The sequence below is a fragment of the Canis lupus genome, chromosome X (assembly GCF_003254725.2).
Source record: "Canis lupus dingo isolate Sandy chromosome X, ASM325472v2, whole genome shotgun sequence".
Classification (NCBI taxonomy): Eukaryota; Metazoa; Chordata; class Mammalia; order Carnivora; family Canidae; genus Canis; species Canis lupus.
The window spans coordinates 122,787,278-122,803,279 of NC_064281.1; the positions used below are offsets into that span (position 1 = coordinate 122,787,278).

Sequence of the window (16,002 nt, forward strand, 5' to 3'; positions counted from 1 at the left end):
CCCCCGCATCCCGCCTTAGCCCCGAGCAGGCCCCCCCCCCTCCTCCTCGCACCCGGCCCAGCCCCGTCCCTGCGGGGGTCCCTGTACCCACCATTACACTGCGCCTCACTCGGCCGCGCCCCCCGGCCCTGCGCCCCCTCGGGACGGGCAGTCCGCGGGCGGCGCGGGCCACGTGCTGGGGTCTGTGCCGTCACTCATTGTGCTGCAGCCAATGGGCGGCGCCGGCGCCAGGCCGCCGCCCCGAGGTGCGCACCCCCACGCCCAGAGGGGCGCAGCAGCCGGGGGCCCAGGCACCGCCGGGGGAGGGAGCGCTGCGGCTAACGTCGGCTCCAGCGACCGCCAGAGGTACGCCCCAGACGGAGGGACGCCGCCTGCGGGGGGTGACGCCCGGAGGGACAGGGCTGCGGGCGGGGGGCGGGCTGCGGGTGGGGCGGCGGCAGGGCTGTGCGGGCGCTGCCAGGCCGAGAGGGAAATGACAGGCGACACGGTGATCGTCCTCAAACTCAGGCCGGCGAGCACATGGGGTGCGCGCGCAGTCGTCGACGGAGCAGCCCCCCCGCGGGCGCGACAGCCGAGCGGCGCTGCCCCCCCGCACTCCGAGACCGCGGGCCCAGGGGCGCTGGCCGCGAATTCGGCACCGCGGGGCACACGCCCCAAGGCCTGCCTTACCCGGACGGGAGGACAAGCGGGGACGCCCAGCACTCAAGGTAGGGCCCGGGAGCCCGGGAAGGGGCGGGCAGGGGGCGTGCCCACGCTCACCCGGCCCGTCCTCCGCAGGCTGACGCTCAGAGGCACTCGGAGCTCCCCGATCCTCAGCTCCCAGCGAGGCCAACCGTGGGTCCCAATTCCGGGCTGCAGGGCCGCGCTCCTCCACGCCGGCCTCCCTTGCACGTGGGAAACGCAGAGAGCCTGGGAATTCCACTGACGCTGGCATCTGTGAGCCGCACAATGAAACCCCGTGTCTGATTTCCTGCCCTGAGCCCTTGAGGGAGAGGGAGTAAGAGGATTTGGGGGGCTGCGGAGCAGGGACGCTGCTGGTTCTACTGTGAGCCAAGCGGACAGGGAAGGACCCTGAGCTCGTCCCGCCTCGCCGCGCTGTCGGGGCGCCCCGGGCACCTCGCACACCCCGACCTCGCAGCCGTAGTGAGCACCACGGGCAGGGGAGCACCCGCCCGCCCCCGGCTCCCCGCGCCGGGGGGGCCTGGAGCCTGCCGCCTGGGGGGTCCCTGCCGCCGCCCAGGAGTCTCACCCCCCCAAGGGCAAGGGCGGAGCCGCCCCCAGGATCCATCCCGGCGGTCCGGCTCGGGGCCCACGCCGGTTCAGTCCCCAATCAGGCGGCAGGAGTCAGCATTCTAGAAACAGTCCCTCCGCGGAGGGAACTGCAGGCGAGCAGCAGGGTCCTCGGCCTGACGGCGGGGACTGCGGGGACGGGCGGCCCGGAGCCCCCCGGAGCCCCGGGGCTGTGGGAGGAACCTGAGGCCCAGGGCGAGGGCAGGAGGGGGGGCTGGCCTCCGAAGCGAGGGCCCTGGACTCGTGGGGGGACTGCTGTCGCCCGCGGGGAAGGAGGAAGCCACATGACCCTCCAAGGGGGGACCCCGCGCAGGAGGGGGCTGCTGAGGCCCCGGCTTCCCGCCGCTGGGCCTGGCCTGGGCGCCCCACCTCTGCTGTACCCCCGCCCCCCGCTGCCATTCCTGCTGCAATGACTGTGGTTCTTAGGCCTCGTGTGCTTTCCCACACCTGCCTGGACGCTCCCCTGTGTTTGAAGGAAGCCCCGCACCCAGCCTGGGGCTGGGACGCCCCACCCCGACACCCAGGGGTGCGGCCCTGGCGACCGGCCGCCCAGCTGCGCCTGGCCTGGGCCCCTCGGATGTCGGCTCTTCCCGTGACGCCTTGCCCTGGGTCCTCGGGTCCGTGTAGCTCAGGGGCTGGTGGCCACGTGCGGAGCGAGTGGCTTTCTACCCCAGTAGTGCAAACCGTGTGTAAATACCTGTGAGCACCCTCCGTGAGCTCAGCAGGATTCAAAGGTCAGTCCCTGAGGTGCAGCCCCCTACACACACGCGCACACACGCGCACACACGCTTAACCACGTGAGCAGGCCCTTCTCGGGCTCACCCTCCGCCCTCGGCTGCGTGCTGGCCCGAGGCCCCCCGGGGGTACTCGACTGGGCCCCCCTCTCAGGCCTCAGGAGCCTACGGGTTCCCCGGGGGACTGTAGAGCAGGCCCCCCGAAGGGCTCGGCTGGCAGCCCTGCGGCCTGGACGGGGCCTCAGCTGCCTGCCAGCCGGGGTGCAGAGGAAGCCGCCCCACCCGCTGGAGGGCTCTCCTCCTTTCCTCACCTGCAGACGGGCTCCCCCCTGGGGAGCTGGGCCAGGAGCCAGCAGTGCTGGCAGGACAGTGGGGGGCGGCTCCTCCAGCAGCAGGGGGCCCGCTGGAGCCCCTGGGCCCGCAGCCTGGGGAAGGCAGCCCCTGCTCGGGGACACTGGGACGGCAGTGGGGGGATCTCCCCCGCGCCCCCACCCGCAGCTCATTCACGCCCACCTCTTTTCCTATCCCTGTCCTTCCTTCCCCCGCGGAGCTCACCCTTCCAGAACCTGGGTTTGGGTTTGGCGGGACCTGCTGTCCCTGCTGAAAGCCGTCCCCCCTGGCACCCGGGAAACCCCAGGGCAGCTCCCCCCGCAGCCTCGGCCTCATCCCCGCTCCCTCCTCTCATTCCCGGGCTCTGCTCCCCAGGGATCTCCCTGGCTGACCTGCGGCCACGATGCACTGAAACAGCGTCACTAACCTTTCCCCATTCCCCACTTCCTGCCCTTCTCCCGCACTGGACTGGCCTCCCGGGTCCGGTCGGCAGGGCCCGGGGGCAGAGCGGCGGGGCCGGCCCCCACCCTGCGGCCCCGGGCAGCACGGGACCGTGTGGACGACGCCCGGGGCCGCGGCGATGGGCCCAGCACGGAGGGACTGGCAGCGGGGACTGCCGAGCTCCCCCCGAGTCACCTGACCAGCCTCACGCGAGGGAAGAGGCCTTTGTGCCCGGGATCATCGACTGGGAGCTTCGTACATTTGGTCCTACAAACGAGTGCAACTTCGGGGCGCCTGGCGGGCTCCGCTGAGGAGCAAGCAACTCGACCTCGGGGTTGTGGGTGCGAGCCCCACGGGGGTGTACACAGCGCTTCAAAGTAAAATCTTAAAAAAGAGGCGTAACTTCTCTTGTAAAAAAAAAAAAAGGGATCCCTGGGTGGCGCAGCGGTTTGGCGCCTGCCTTTGGCCCAGGGCGCGATCCTGGAGACCCGGGATCGAGTCCCACATCGGGCTCCCGGTGCATGGAGCCTGCTTCTCCCTCTGCCTGTGTCTCTGTCTCTCTCTCTCTCTCTGTATGACTGTCATAAATAAATTAAAAAAAAAAAAAGACTTATTGGGGGGTATCTTGGGCGGCTCAGCGGTTTAGCACGCCTTCGGCCCAGAGCGTGATCCTGGAGACCCGGGATCCAGTCCCGCGTCAGGCTCCCTGCATGGGGCCTGCTTCTCCCTCTGACTGTCTCTGACTCTGCCTGAGAGACACAGAGAGAGAGGCAGAGACACAGGCAGAAGTAGAAGCAGCTCCCTGCGGGGAGCCCAGGACCCCGGGATCACGCCCTGAGCCAAAGGCAGACGCTCAACCGCTGAGCCACCCCGCGCCCAACACCCATCACCTCCTGACAGCCCAACCAGCAGGCTGAGTCTTTCAAGACAAAGACGCACTGAGGGAAACACGTGCAACATTCGTGACAACTAAGAGCCCTAGCGGAGGGCAAGTACGCGTCCTTCGGGGAGGCAATTACTTCGCGTATTAAGACGTCCAGTGCCCACAGGCCGTGACCTGGCGATTCCACCAGGAAGAGGGAGCGGCCTGGAGGGCGATTGACACCTTCACGGTGTGGACTTGCAGCGCTGCGATGAACCGCAGAGAGAGAGGAGAAAGGGACAGGTACCACCAACTGGGGGGCCGCATTATGTAAACTATGGCACATGGATGCTGTCAAAGCCATGCAGCCAGAGAAGCAGTGAGCTAGACATTTGTTTAATGACCTGGAAGGTTTCCACAGAGCTTTTTTTTTTTTTAAGATTTTATTCACTTATTCATGAGAGATTTCATCCTGATTCTCCAGGATCATGGCCTGGGTCAAAGGCGGCGCCAAAGCGCTGGGCCATCGGGGCTGCCCCTCCGGCAGGTCCTTAAAATTAAACGTCCAGGGGCGTGGGCTGGCTCAGTCTGCAGAGCGTGGGAATCTCGATCTCGGGATCCTGAGCCCCAGCCCCACGGTGGGTGCAGAGAAGATAGACCTTATTTTTTCTAAGATTTATTCATTTATTCATGATAGACACAGACAGAGAGAGAGGCAGAGACACAGGCAGAGGGAGAAGCAGGCTCCACGCAGGGAGCCCAACCCGGGACCGGATTCCGGGACTCCAGGATCGCGCCCTGGGCCCAAGGCAGGTGCTAAACCGCTGCGCCACCCAGGGATCCCGAAGAAGATAGACTTTAAAGCCAAGCGTCCATCGCCACAGGCCCCACCATTGTACCCTTGGGCATTTATACCAAACAGATGGACACAGGATGACACGGAAACGTGTCCATGAATGTTCCAGCAGGTGTAGTGGTAGGAACCCGCAGCTGGCAACAGGCATCCCGCCCTCCGCAGGGCGGGGGAATGCGCGTGCCCCTGGCTGCCCCAGGGCAAGGGCTGCAGCAGCTCGCAATAGGAAGGAAGAACCGACTGTGGACGCACACACGCACACACGCAGCAATCTGGATGGGCCTCCAGGGCGTGGTGTGAGGGGAGGGGGGGAGGGGGGGCCATCGCCCCGGGTTACTGATGCGGCCTGCACAGCGCACCGGTCCGTTTCCCTCAGTGATCAAGGGACCAAGCGCTAGACCAGAACACAGCACTGGTGGCCGAGGGGCGGGAGGAGAGGGGAGGAGGCTGTGCTTAGGCCAACGGGGGGCTCCTCGGGAGGGAACGAGTGGGCAGGATGCCCAGGGGTCACTTGGATCTACCCGCGTGCGGGGCCGCGCGCGCGCACACGGACGCACCACGCTCCGAGCGGCCCTCGGGTGCCCCGTGCCATTTGCTAGTGTGCCCCGCGCAGTCGTGCAACACGCCGGCCCTAGGAGAACCGAGCGAAGCGCCCTGGAGGCTCCGGGTCATTCCCCGGAGTTTCCTCGCTGCCAGACCCAAGTCCAAACCAAAGCACACAGGCAGGGCGACTCTGCAGAGTCCCCAGTCCCCACGCCACCGCCGAGGCCCAGGGCCCGCGTCCAGGCCTCCCGCCGCTCCCGGGCCGGGGCTAGGAGGGGGCGCGGGGGCGGAGCCCGAGGGGCCTGCGGGTCGTGATTGGGCAGCGGGGCGTCCGTCAGGCTCCCAGGGGCCGGGCTTTCTCAGGCGGCCGGGGGGCGGGCCCGTCCGGAACCGAGCTTCGTGATTGGCGGAACGAAGCGGAAGGGGCGGGCCGGGAGGGCGGGGCCCCGCTACGGGCGGGGCGGGGCCCCCGCGCCTGCGCTGAGGGACGTAAGGGGACTCACCGGGGCGTCGGGGCGGGGCCAGCGCGCGGGAACCACGGCCCAGCCTTCCCCACGCGCCCGGGTCCCTGGGCTGCCGCCCCGCCGCTCCGGGGGTCTGGGCCCGGCCGGAGGCCGCCTTCCCCGAGGCCTGGGGGCCCCGTCCTTCCGGGGGAGGCCGAGGAGAAGCCCCTAGGGCGTCCGGGCCCCGGGGCGCGGTGGGGGGCTCCGTCGGGCTCCTCTCCCGCGCGCCCTGCAGGTCCCGCCCGCGCCGTCCTGGGAGTCTGACCCGCAGACGGCCGGGCGCGGTGTACCGGGGCCCCCGGGGCCGGAGTCGGGGCAGGGCGGTGGGCCCCCCCCGGGGCGACCGGGGACCGAGTCCGTCGCAGGCCAGGCCCCTGAGAGGGCTCGGCGGGGGGCTCCTGGGCGGTCCCCCTCGCAGGGCCGACCCCGACCGTGGCCCTGCCACACCCACGCGCGCGCCCTGCTCCTCGCCCCGCCCGCCGCGGGCCCCGCCGCGCGCACCCCCTGCAGCAGGCCACTGTGTCCCAGCGCCCTCGGGGTGCGTCGCACGGTTCTCTGCAAAGCGCAGGTCCCGAGGTCCCGGCAGCACACGCACACGCACACGCGTGCACACACACGCCCAGTGCCCGGCAGGTGGGCAGGGCGGCGGCCAGTGATGGGGACGGTTCTCTGCAAAGCGCGGGTCCCGAGGTCCCGGCAGCACGCGCACACGCACACGCGTGCACACACACGCCCAGTGCCCGGCAGGTGGGCAGGACCACGGCCAGTGCGCGGGGGCGCGGTGCTCCCCGGGGCATGTGTGCACACTCGTGCGGTGGGCACGGCAGGAAGGTAACGAAGCGTTTCCCGCGGCCCTGGGCAGGTGTGCCCGGGGGGGGGGAGTCGTGCACCCGCACGCCCGGGCCGCTCCGGCCCCTCCCCGCGGCCGTCAGCTGTGCCGCCTGCCGGCCCGTCGGGGGAGCGCAGCAGGGTGCGCCGGCACGGGCGGCTCCAGGCTGCTGGAGGAGCGGGGCCTTCGGGACCCGGGCGCGCCGCGGTTCTCACGCTGCAGGGCCGCATGGGAAGCCCCGCAGGGTCTGTTCACACTCGGATCGCGGGCTCCGCCCCGGACTCTGAGCTTGCACACCTGAGGTGGGGCCTGAGAACAGCGCCTCGGGCAGCTCCGGGCTGCTGCGGCTGCTGCGCCTGCGCGACCGGGACCGCCCCCCCCCGTCCCCCCCCCAGCAGCCGGGCCCGGCCGGGAGTCCTAGGTGTGCGCATGCTCCCTGCCCTCCTGGGCCCCGCTCCTTCGCAGGGTCCCCGTGGCCCGCGCCTGGAGCTGCAGCCCTCGAGGGCTGGGGACTTCCCGCTGAGCGGCGGTCACCCTGCCCTGCCTGGGTGGGCGGGGTGGGGGCGGGGAGCGGCCTCGGCCCGGGGGCAAGGGGCGTCGGCTCGGGGCGCTGCCGGGCGGCCCCAGGCCCGGGTGACAGCACGTGGACACCAGGAGACGGGAGGGGAGGACCTCGGACTGCAGGGCGGAGACCCGCGGCCGCGCCCCAGCCGGGCCAGGAGCGGCCTGGACGGCGACAGTGGCCTGGGGGAGCCCGGCCGCGGGGCCTGCCGCCGAGGGCCCCCAGCGCTCTGCTCGGCGCGGCCGGCCTCTCCTGGGGCGCTGCCCCTCGCACCCCTTCTTCCCCGCCCCCGGCTGAGGCCGCTCCCTGCCCCCGGCTCCCCCACCCACGGCGGCGCTCTGGCCCGGGGCTGCGGTCGGTGGGAGCGGCAGGTGGAGGGCAAGGCCGGTCCCTGGCCACCGCGTGTCCCCGGGGCGAGCAGCTCGGGGACCCTGGCCCGTGAGCGCGTCCTGGCCGCGGGGTCCGGTGAGTGGCCTTCGGCTGGCCTCGGCCTCGGCCTCCCCGGCCCTGCGCCCGCGGGCGCCTCGGCCTTTTCCTTGTGGACACTTGGCGCCCTGCTGTCAGGAGACGCGCGCTGAGTCACATCTGCCTGCTATTTTTGCCCCGCCTGTCACTTGTCCCTTGACTCTGTGGTTTGGGGTTTGTCTTTGGTCAGGCACACAACTTGAGTTTGGGTGTCATCGGACTCTCCAGGCTTTTCCACATTTTTCTTTTTTAAGATTGATTCACTTGAGGGGTGTCTGGCTGGCTCAGCGTTTGGGTGCCTGCCTTGGGCTCGGGCCTGATCCCGGGGTGTAGGATCCAGTCCCGCGCCGGGCTCCCCGCGGGGAGCCCGCTTCTCCCCCTGCCTGTGGCTCTGCCTCTCTCACGGATAAATAAAGGAAAGCTTTAAAAAAAGAAACGTTTATTTTTTGAGACCGAAGGGACCAGGAGGAGCAGAGGGAGAGGGCGGGACGGGATCCCCAAGCCGACTCCCCGCTGAGCCGGGAGCCCCACGGCCTCCATCCCAGGACCCTGACGCCGTGACCTGAGCCCAGACCAAGAGGGGACGCTCAGCCCACTGAGTGAGCGGCGGCTCCGCAGCTCAGAGGGTCCCCGTCCTAGGGCACATCCCCCGGGGGAGGCGAGGCCCCAGCGCCCCGGGAGGCCCGAGGGGGGGCGCCTCCGGGCCTCTGGCAGGAGTTCGCCGCCCGGTGCAGGGGAGGCCCAGGAAGCCCTTGCCGTATCCGCAGCCCGGGGGCGCCCCGCGGGGGAGCTGTCGACCCCCAGGCTGGGTGGCAGCAGGTTCCCGGCTCCCAGGGCCCCACCCAGGGGCTCCGGCCTGCCCCCACCCCGTCCTCTCCTTCCCCCGGTGGGGGGAGCGGCCGCCCTGAGGCAGGGGTCCCCTCTGTGTGCACACAGGCCTCCTCCCTGGCCTCCCCCACTGCCCTGGCCTCCCCGGCGGCTGCCAAGCGGGCGGGGGCAGCGGGTGCGGAGGACAGGCCCGGGGGCACAGCCCAGGTGGGGGCGGCCCGGCTGGGGGTGGCGGGGCCGCGGGCAGGGGCGCAGAGGAGCGGCTGTCGGCACGTCCTTGCTCCGGAGAGGTGCCACCGCGTCCTCCCCCCCGGCGGGGACTCGCACGGGACTCCCCGGTGACACGCTCCCACTCGCTCGGCAGCTCTGCTGCGTCACGCGGCTTCCGGGGGCCGCTTGTCCTGCTGGCTGTCGCAGTGGGGCCCCTGGTGGCCGCCCTGTGCCCGTCGAGCCCGAGGACGGCGGGTGTCTCGGGAGCGGGGCAGGCTCCCCGGGCCCAGAGGCACAGGCCGCGGTGCTGGCTGGGCCTTCCCCTTGCCTCGGGGACGTGCTCGGGCTCCCGGGGACACCCGTCAGCAGGGGCAGGGCCGCGGGGTCCTGAGAGGGCTCCCCGGACACACCGAGGCCCCTGGATCCGCAGCCCCGGGCCACCCGCGACCTCGCCATCCCGCCGGCCTGTCCCACGGAGGCCTGGTGGGTGCTCAGCCCTCCCTCCCCCCGTGCACAGGGGCTCCCACTGGTGGCCGCCCTGGGAGTGGCCCTGCCACCGGGCGCCGGCCGGTCCCCACGCCCCCCCCCCAGGGGCCTGCCTCTCTCCCCGCCGCGTGTGCAGGCCTGTCCTCTGCAGGGGTGCCGACCCAGGGCAAAGGCAGCCGCCCCCACTGTGCAGGGCTCGCCTCACCCTCCGCCGCCCCTGGCTGCGGCCTCAGGGTGGCTCAGTGACACCTTCGGGGACTGTCCCGCGGGTAGTGGCGGAGGCGGGCCTGTCACCCAATCACTGAGCGGGTGGGGCGGGGGCTGCTGGGTGACGCGCCCCCGGAGGCACCTGCCCCCCGAGGAGGAGACCCCGGCCTCCGGGGGGCCTGTCCGCAGCCGGCCTGGGCCCAGGACCCCGCGGTCCGGGGCAGCAGAGCGCTGAGTGCACCTGAGGTCCCCGTGTCACGCGGCACCTGCGTGCTCCCGGCCCTGCCTGTCTGGGGGGCCACCCCAGCCTCGTCCCCCTGGCTGTGTCGGGGCCCTGGCGGTGGGGCTGCCCTGGAGCACCTTGGCCCCGCGTCCTGGAGTGGGGTGAGCCCACCGGGGCTGGGTGGCCCAAGGGACCCCCAACGGTCCCCGGACTGACGATCCCTGTGTTCAAGTGCTGGGACTCCGTCACCGGCTCAGTGGAGCAGCAGCCCCAGCCCCCCCGCAGGCCCAGTGCTCCCCTTTCCTCACCCGGAGGGGCGGGGGGGGACACAGGGGAGGGTCTGCCGCAGAGGTGTGGCTGGGCCAGGGCTGCAGGCTGCCTGTGGGGTGGGGGTGGTCACCTCGGCCATCTGCTGCCTGGGCCTGCCTGGACCTGGGGACCAGCCGGGACCTGCGGGCTGGTGGTGCTCCCGACCAGGGTGACCCTGTCCCCTCCCTGGACCTAATGGATGATGTGGGGCCGGCCCTGGGGGGGGTTGGCGGTCGGGGCTGGTGTGGGGCCTGCTGGGGCTGAGCCTCGCCCCCTGCTGGCTCTGGGGGACCTACCAGGCCTCCTCACCCGGTGCCCGAGTCCGGGAGCCTGGCTGGGGGCGGGGGGGTAGGAGGGTCCCAGGCCGTCTGTCCCCCGCAGGATGGAGCCCTGGCGGGCCTTGGCCGGGTACCATGGGCCTGTGTACCCCCGAGCCCTCCGCAGGGACGGCCTCCCGGTCCTGCTCCCTCCTGCCCCCGCCTGGGGGGGCGTCGGGCTCGGGCCCGGCCTGTGGCCTCCGTGCGGGGCTGTCCCCCAGCTGGCATCTCCTGGCCTGGCCGCCCGACATGGGTCACAGCCGCCCGGGGAGGGCCGGGGACCCCGGGTTAGCGGGGCGCGGCTCCGGAGCGTCTCCCGTGGGGGCCCGGCCAGCTCGCCCGGCGGCGGGGCCTGAGCGCCTTCTCCGGTGCCCTCTGCCTCGGGTGCGCAGGGGGGTCCCGGGGCCGGCCACCAGGAGCGCGGGGCGGCAGGCCCGCACAGTCACGAACAGCGGGGCCCCACCGCCGGTGTCCCGCCCTTTAGGCGCTGAGGCCTGGGGTATTCTATCTCGGGAGCCACGCACTCGCCGCCTGGAGCTGGGGTCTGTGCTGTGCCCACGCTGTGCTGGGCCAAGTGGCCCCGTAGCCATCCGCGCAGGTGGCAGCTCCGGCTCCTGGGTGCTAGAGTGTCAAGGCAGGTGCACCTCGGGTCCGCCCTGTGCGGGCCCTTCTCCCCTAGAAGTGTCAGGGCCGCAGCGGAGAGGCAGGCTCAGGAGCAGCACCTGCAGCCTCTACCCCTCAGGGTGTGTAGGGCACCCCCTCTGCCCCCGTCCTGGGATGCTGCTCTGCCCTCGTTGGCAGCCCCGAAACTGTACCCGCAGTGCCCTACCTTTGGCTGCCGGGGCCTCTGCCCCATCACATCCACCACCCTGGCACCAGCAGAGCCACTGTGCTCGGGACCAGCAGCCACTGGCCCCCTGCTGTGGCCCCACTACCTCAGGAGCCCTTGGTGTGGATGGAGGGGAAGGAAGATGGCCTGAGCCTGGGGAAGGGGAGTCCTGGAGCCCTGGCTGCCCTGGTGGGGTGACTCCACAGCCCTGGGTGGCTTTAGAGAGGAGGCCTGTGGGAGCTTTCCGAGAGGTTGTCCCAGAACCCTAGAGAGCACTGGGTGAAGACCTTGAGGTCTGGGGCTCTATCAGAGCCCCGTGGAGCCGTTGACAACTTTCGATTGGGGCACTGAGAGCAGCAGGGAGCATTCAGGTGCCTTTATGGGGTTCCAGGGCCCTAGGGGTTGAGCACGGTACCAGGTGGGGCACAGGGCACTGGGAGAGGTGTGGGAGCACTCAGGGGCACAGGGAGCCCTGGATCGTGACACAAAGCCTGAAGCGCAGTTCCGGGGAAGCCCAGTGCCGTCCCTAGCTATCAAGACTCCACATAATGGGGGTGCCTCAGAGCCCTGCAGGATGTGGGGGGTGCTCTCTAGGGACTCTGGGAGCACTGAGCAGTCCTCCATCTGGCACATGGACCTGAATGGAGATGATTGTCCTTGGGGAATAAATGAATGGAAAGGGGGAGACTAGGGCACAGGGGTGGGACTGTTTCTCCCCTTTCCTGTCTTCTCTCTTGCAAGGAACCACAGGGGGTGCCAAGCACACCAGGCTTCCCCCTTTCCTGCAACAGGTAGAGGCCTACAGAGCACCATTCCATCCAGAAGCCGTGGCACTCTCTCCCTTCCTTGGGATGCCCCAAGCTCAGCTCCCCTTCCTCTGTGTCCCCTCGCTCGGCCCCAACTACTCCAGAGCGTCACCATGTCAACATCGCCACTCCCCCAGGCCCTGTGTTGGGTCCACTAGGCTCCCCTTGCCTTTCTGCCCAGATCCATAGCCTGCCCAGGCACTGAGTGCTTTGGGGGCAGCTGCACTCCCAGGCAGGGTCAGTCCCTTCCCCGAACACACTTGATTTGGGATCAGTTGGTGAAAGGAGCTGCCTCAATGTGCCTCTGCGGGGTCCTGGTGCACTGGAGACCTGACACAGGCCCACTGACCTGCCCGTCGGGCCCCTGTCATCGGTGAGGAGGCATTATGCTGTGTCCATGCCCACTGCGCGCCACGGAACATCTGGGTCTCCGCCCCGGCACTGACACAGTGAGGGGTGAGGGGTGAAGGGTGAAGGGTGAGGGGTAGAGGCGGGAGCCTGGGGGAAGTCCATTCCCCAGGGGACAAACCCGGAGGGAGTGGCTTGCAGCCAACAAGGGACGCCGAAGCTGTGTGTGTGTGGGGGGGATGCGAAATAAGAACCAACTCCTCTAGGTTTTTCTGGGTGTTCTAAATGCACGTGTTACTTTTAGGAAAACACACATGCACGCACACCCGCAAACGTGGGAGAAAGACTAGCATGCAGGAAAAAGAACCGGCCGGGAGCCAAGGGTAGGTGGGGTCCCAGTTCCAGCCCTGACCCAAGCTCACTCCGAGTCCTACGGCCTGAACCAGGAGCTGGTCAGAGGCCAGGGAGAGAGACCGGGGCCCCTCCCGTCGGGGAAGTCCACCGGAGCCCCTGCCTCCAGCTGAGCGCTTCCCCCTGGGCTGCCCCACCGAACCGTGTGCGTGGCCTCATGTGGCACGCTGCCCTGCGTTTCCCTGGCACGTGTGCGGATCCCTGGGTGGCTCAGCGTTTTGGCGCCTGCCTTCGGCCCAGGGTGTGATCCTGGAGACCTGGGATCGAGTCCCATGTTGGGCTCCCGGCACGGAGCCTGCTTCTCCCTCTGCCTGTGTCTCTGCCCCGCCCCCCCTTCTCATGAATAAATAAATATTTAAAAAGAAAATTTTGAGAAACAATCAATCAATAAGTAAATAAATAAATAATAAATGAATAAGTAAATAATACGTGTGTACTTTGCAGGTGGAGGTGCTCGCCTCCCGCACAGAAAACCTGGAGATAAGCAAGAACATAGGCAGGTGAGGGGTGGGATTTACACAGGGGTGATGCGGCATCCTGTGGGCCTCTCCCCCCCCCCGGACAAGCGGCCGCCCGGGAGGAGCCCGCCACTCGCCGCATTTCCTCCCTGTCCACCTGCCCTTGGGTACTGAGGCCGGCTGTCGGCTCCTCCCTGTCGGAACATCTGTAGCCAGTGCTGTGCACGCACCCTCACCTGCATTTATGGGGGAGCTCTCTGCATCCCGTGGGGGCACGCTTCTTTGCCTAGTTACAGCAGCTTTGGGTCACGAGTCAGGGAGCAAACCCTACCAGTAAAGCACAAACGTGCCCGTGGGTAGCATGCGATCCCTACCCCAACCCCAAAGCAAGAAGGGAGAGCGAACAAAGCCAGATGTTGCTCGTGGAGACCCAAGGCCTGGAGGCTCCCAGCCCAAGTCCTTCCCAGCAAAGAGAGCCCACACGTTAAAAATAAATGGTCTTTTTATTGTGTCCACGAAAACAAAGTCAGGGTGGCCTGGGTTAATCCCCCCCGACGAGGTGACAACAGACAGGAGGCATGCAATGACAACAACCATGTTCTCCTCTCCAGGAGAAGGGTCTTACCCTCCTGGGCCCTGGATCAGAGGCAAGCAGGACCAGGAGACTCCAGAGGAAGGCCTGCCCGGGCCCGCCATGCCGCGGAGGGCCTGGGCTTGCCACCTCCTGGGCAGAACGAGGCAGGGGAGCAAGCACTGCCCTGGGCCAAGCCCAGCACACCGAAGCTAGAACACACAGAAAAGCCCCCACCCCCTCCCCCAGCAGACACTACTAAGGCAGTCAGCCAGGACTTCCGGGAACAGCTGGCCACGAAGCCAGCCCCTCAGGGCTCCGTCCAGAAGGGATTGCCATCCTCAGCCTGCATGGAGTAGTAAACAAAGAGCAGGAAGGCAGCAAAGACCAGGAACAGGAGCAGCTGGCCCCAGAGTGGGACCTGGCGGTCCTGGCCCAGACCAGCCCCAGGGGCCTGCTTTTCTGGCCGGATAGCACGACGGGTGAGCCACGAAGTGGGGGAAGATGAAGATGAGGATATGGGAGAGGTGGAAGAGGGTGTGGGATAATAGGACAGGCCCAGGGAGCTTCTGGAGATGTTGGAAACAGGGCGGTAGTGCACGATGTTCTGGTAGGCGCTGTCCCGGCCATACCCGGAGCGTTCCCTGAGGCAGAGGACAGCAGGTGAGCCAGGGGGCCTGCGCCCAGAACCACCCGCTGCCCGGCCCTTCCTGCCACTCACCTGTCCTTGCTGTCCTCTTCAGAAGAGAAGAGACTGTCATCGCGCACCTGCAGGTAACAGTCAGGGAGAGGGGACTGGCCAGCAGAGTCAGCAGCCTGTAGCCTGTCCCGTCCTCACTGCAAACTAGCCTAGCTGAAACACCCGGACCCTGTTCCCTCCAAAACCCTCCTGAGTTACCAGCCTTAGCCCGGTAGGGCTTTGTCACCCGCTCCACAACTCGACAGGTATCCTGGCCGCCTGCACCTTACTTTCTGCCCCGGGGGGTCTGAGAAAGATCTCAAACCTAGATCCCAGGTCAGGGTGCACGGCGTCCCAGGTGCCCTAGTGTTAGGTCTGACACTCCCCCAAGGACGGCCCTGCCAAGGGAGGTGTGCACTTACCTTGCCTCTCGGGAAGCACAGGGCCTACCGCGTGCGCCCCCCCCCCCCCCCCCCCGTCCAGGTTTTGTCCAAGCCCAGCTATGACCCCCACAGGTTGTATGCAGGTGCTCGGCAGCCAACTCACCTGGTGGTGAAAGGTGTCCGAATCTGCGAGTGAAGCTGATGGCTGGCGGAAGCCCTTGGAGGAGCCCACAGGCTCAGGGTCCCCGTAGGTCCTGGTGCTCAGGTAGCTCTCCTCGTAGTAGTCATCGCCGTAGCCTTGGGAAGGGGGGGAGAGCGGTAGCAAGGTGCACAGTGGCTGCGCCCACCTGGCCCTAATCTCAGTCCCACGTGGGAGCCTGTGGCACCGTCTCTCCCCTCTGGGGCTGCTGAGGATGACGGGCTTGAGATCCCAGGTCCCCCCAACACCAGGCTCCCTGAGGGAGGGGGTAAGGGTGACAGGGTGCCCCCCCCAGGGTGCCCCCCCCCCGCCCGCCCAGCCTTACCCTTGCTCTGGTAAAGCAAGGCGTCTTCTTTCTTGGGCAGATCGTACATATCCGAGTCCACGGATGCCGAATCTAAGTCTGAGGGGGGGGGGGGCGGGACCATTTGCCCCCGGCTCCCCTCCCTTCTTCCTGTGCCCCTCCCAGCCACCGCCCCTGCCACACCCTCCGGACCCCGTGCCCCCCGTCGCCCAAACCCCGTCCCCCTGGGAGGCCAGGTGGAGATCCGGGGCGGGGGCCTCACCCGAGAACCGATAGGAGAAATTGAAGGCGGACGAGTTGGGGGGCGACAGCCTCCGCCTCTGGGTCTCGTACTCGAAGATCTTCTTTTCGTAGAGCTTGCGAGTGGAACCTGGCCAGACAAGGGACGCGGGGCGTCAGGGCCGCGGGCCGGACCCCGGGGGGGGGCGGGGAGGGGGCGCGCTCGCCGCCGCGTACCCACGACAGGCCCGTGCGGGATGTTGTACTGGCGCAGCACGGCGGCCAGCTCGGCGTCCGACAGGACCGCGTAGTCGTCCATGGCGGGCGGCGGGGACCCGGGGGCCCGGGCCTGGCGGGCGGCGGGCGGCGGGGAGCTGGGGGGGCCCGGGCCTGGCGACGCGGGCCCAGCTACCGCTGCCTCCGAGCACGGCGGGGGCGGCGCGAGCGTCTCGGGAGCGGCAGCGCTCGCGTCACGCCTGCGTCACGCTCGCGTCACGGCCGCGGGCTCTGCGGACTGCGCGCGGGGCGGGGCGGGGCCGGGCCGGCGGCGCCGGCGCGGAGCGGGGGACCGTGGGAGCGGGCGGGGCGGGCGTCATGACGTCAGACGTCGCAAGCGGGCGGGATAGGCTGGCGGCGGCGGCGGGGCGGGGCCGCGCTCCGGAGGGGCGGGGCCCGCCGGCCGAGGGGCGTCACGCGCTGGCGCGCAGGGGCGGGGCTCGAGCGAGGAGTCGGGCTTGCGGGGGCGGGGGACGAGCGTGGGCTCGCCGCGACGTGGGGGCGGGGCGGGGCGGGCGGTCGAGGCG

The 16,002-nt window shown here is 69.2% G+C and overlaps 1 protein-coding gene and 1 long non-coding RNA gene across 3 annotated transcripts; one reads left to right on the top strand and one right to left on the bottom strand.

The window, feature by feature from the left end:
• The first annotated feature begins 241 nt into the window (after window positions 1-241).
• LOC125754592 (uncharacterized) lies at window positions 242-966 on the top strand. The gene is made up of 3 exons (XR_007409236.1): window positions 242-345; window positions 508-707; window positions 778-966. It is a non-coding gene; the product is annotated as an uncharacterized LOC125754592 (long non-coding RNA).
• Window positions 967-13,328: 12,362 nt separating this feature from the next.
• On the bottom strand, window positions 13,329-15,645 carry EMD (emerin). 2 transcript variants are annotated; one of them, XM_025460577.3, is made up of 6 exons: window positions 15,437-15,645; window positions 15,243-15,350; window positions 15,002-15,079; window positions 14,641-14,774; window positions 14,137-14,210; window positions 13,329-14,059 (listed from the first exon to the last, which is right to left on the bottom strand). In XM_025460577.3, the coding sequence occupies exons 1-6, from the start codon at window positions 15,516-15,518 to the stop codon at window positions 13,726-13,728; spliced, it is 810 nt and encodes a 269-aa protein (XP_025316362.1). In that variant the 5' UTR covers window positions 15,519-15,645; the 3' UTR covers window positions 13,329-13,725. The 2 variants fall into 2 exon arrangements, with proteins under 2 accessions (XP_025316362.1, XP_025316363.1); XM_025460578.3 differs by having other exon boundaries at window positions 14,137-14,183; window positions 15,437-15,640.
• Window positions 15,646-16,002: the final 357 nt, after the last annotated feature.

Excerpts from the sequence above, each read along its gene's own strand:
- EMD (XM_025460577.3), bottom strand. The coding sequence starts at position 15,518 with ATGGACGACTACGCGGTCCTGTCGGACGCCGAGCTGGCCGCCGTGCTG. Across the intron at positions 15,351-15,436 it reads CCCGCACGGGCCTGTCGTGG|GTTCCACTCGCAAGCTCTAC; the intron begins GTACGCGGCGGC and ends TTGTCTGGCCAG. Across the intron at positions 14,775-15,001 it reads CTTGCTTTACCAGAGCAAGG|GCTACGGCGATGACTACTAC; the intron begins GTAAGGCTGGGC and ends CCCCTTCCCAAG.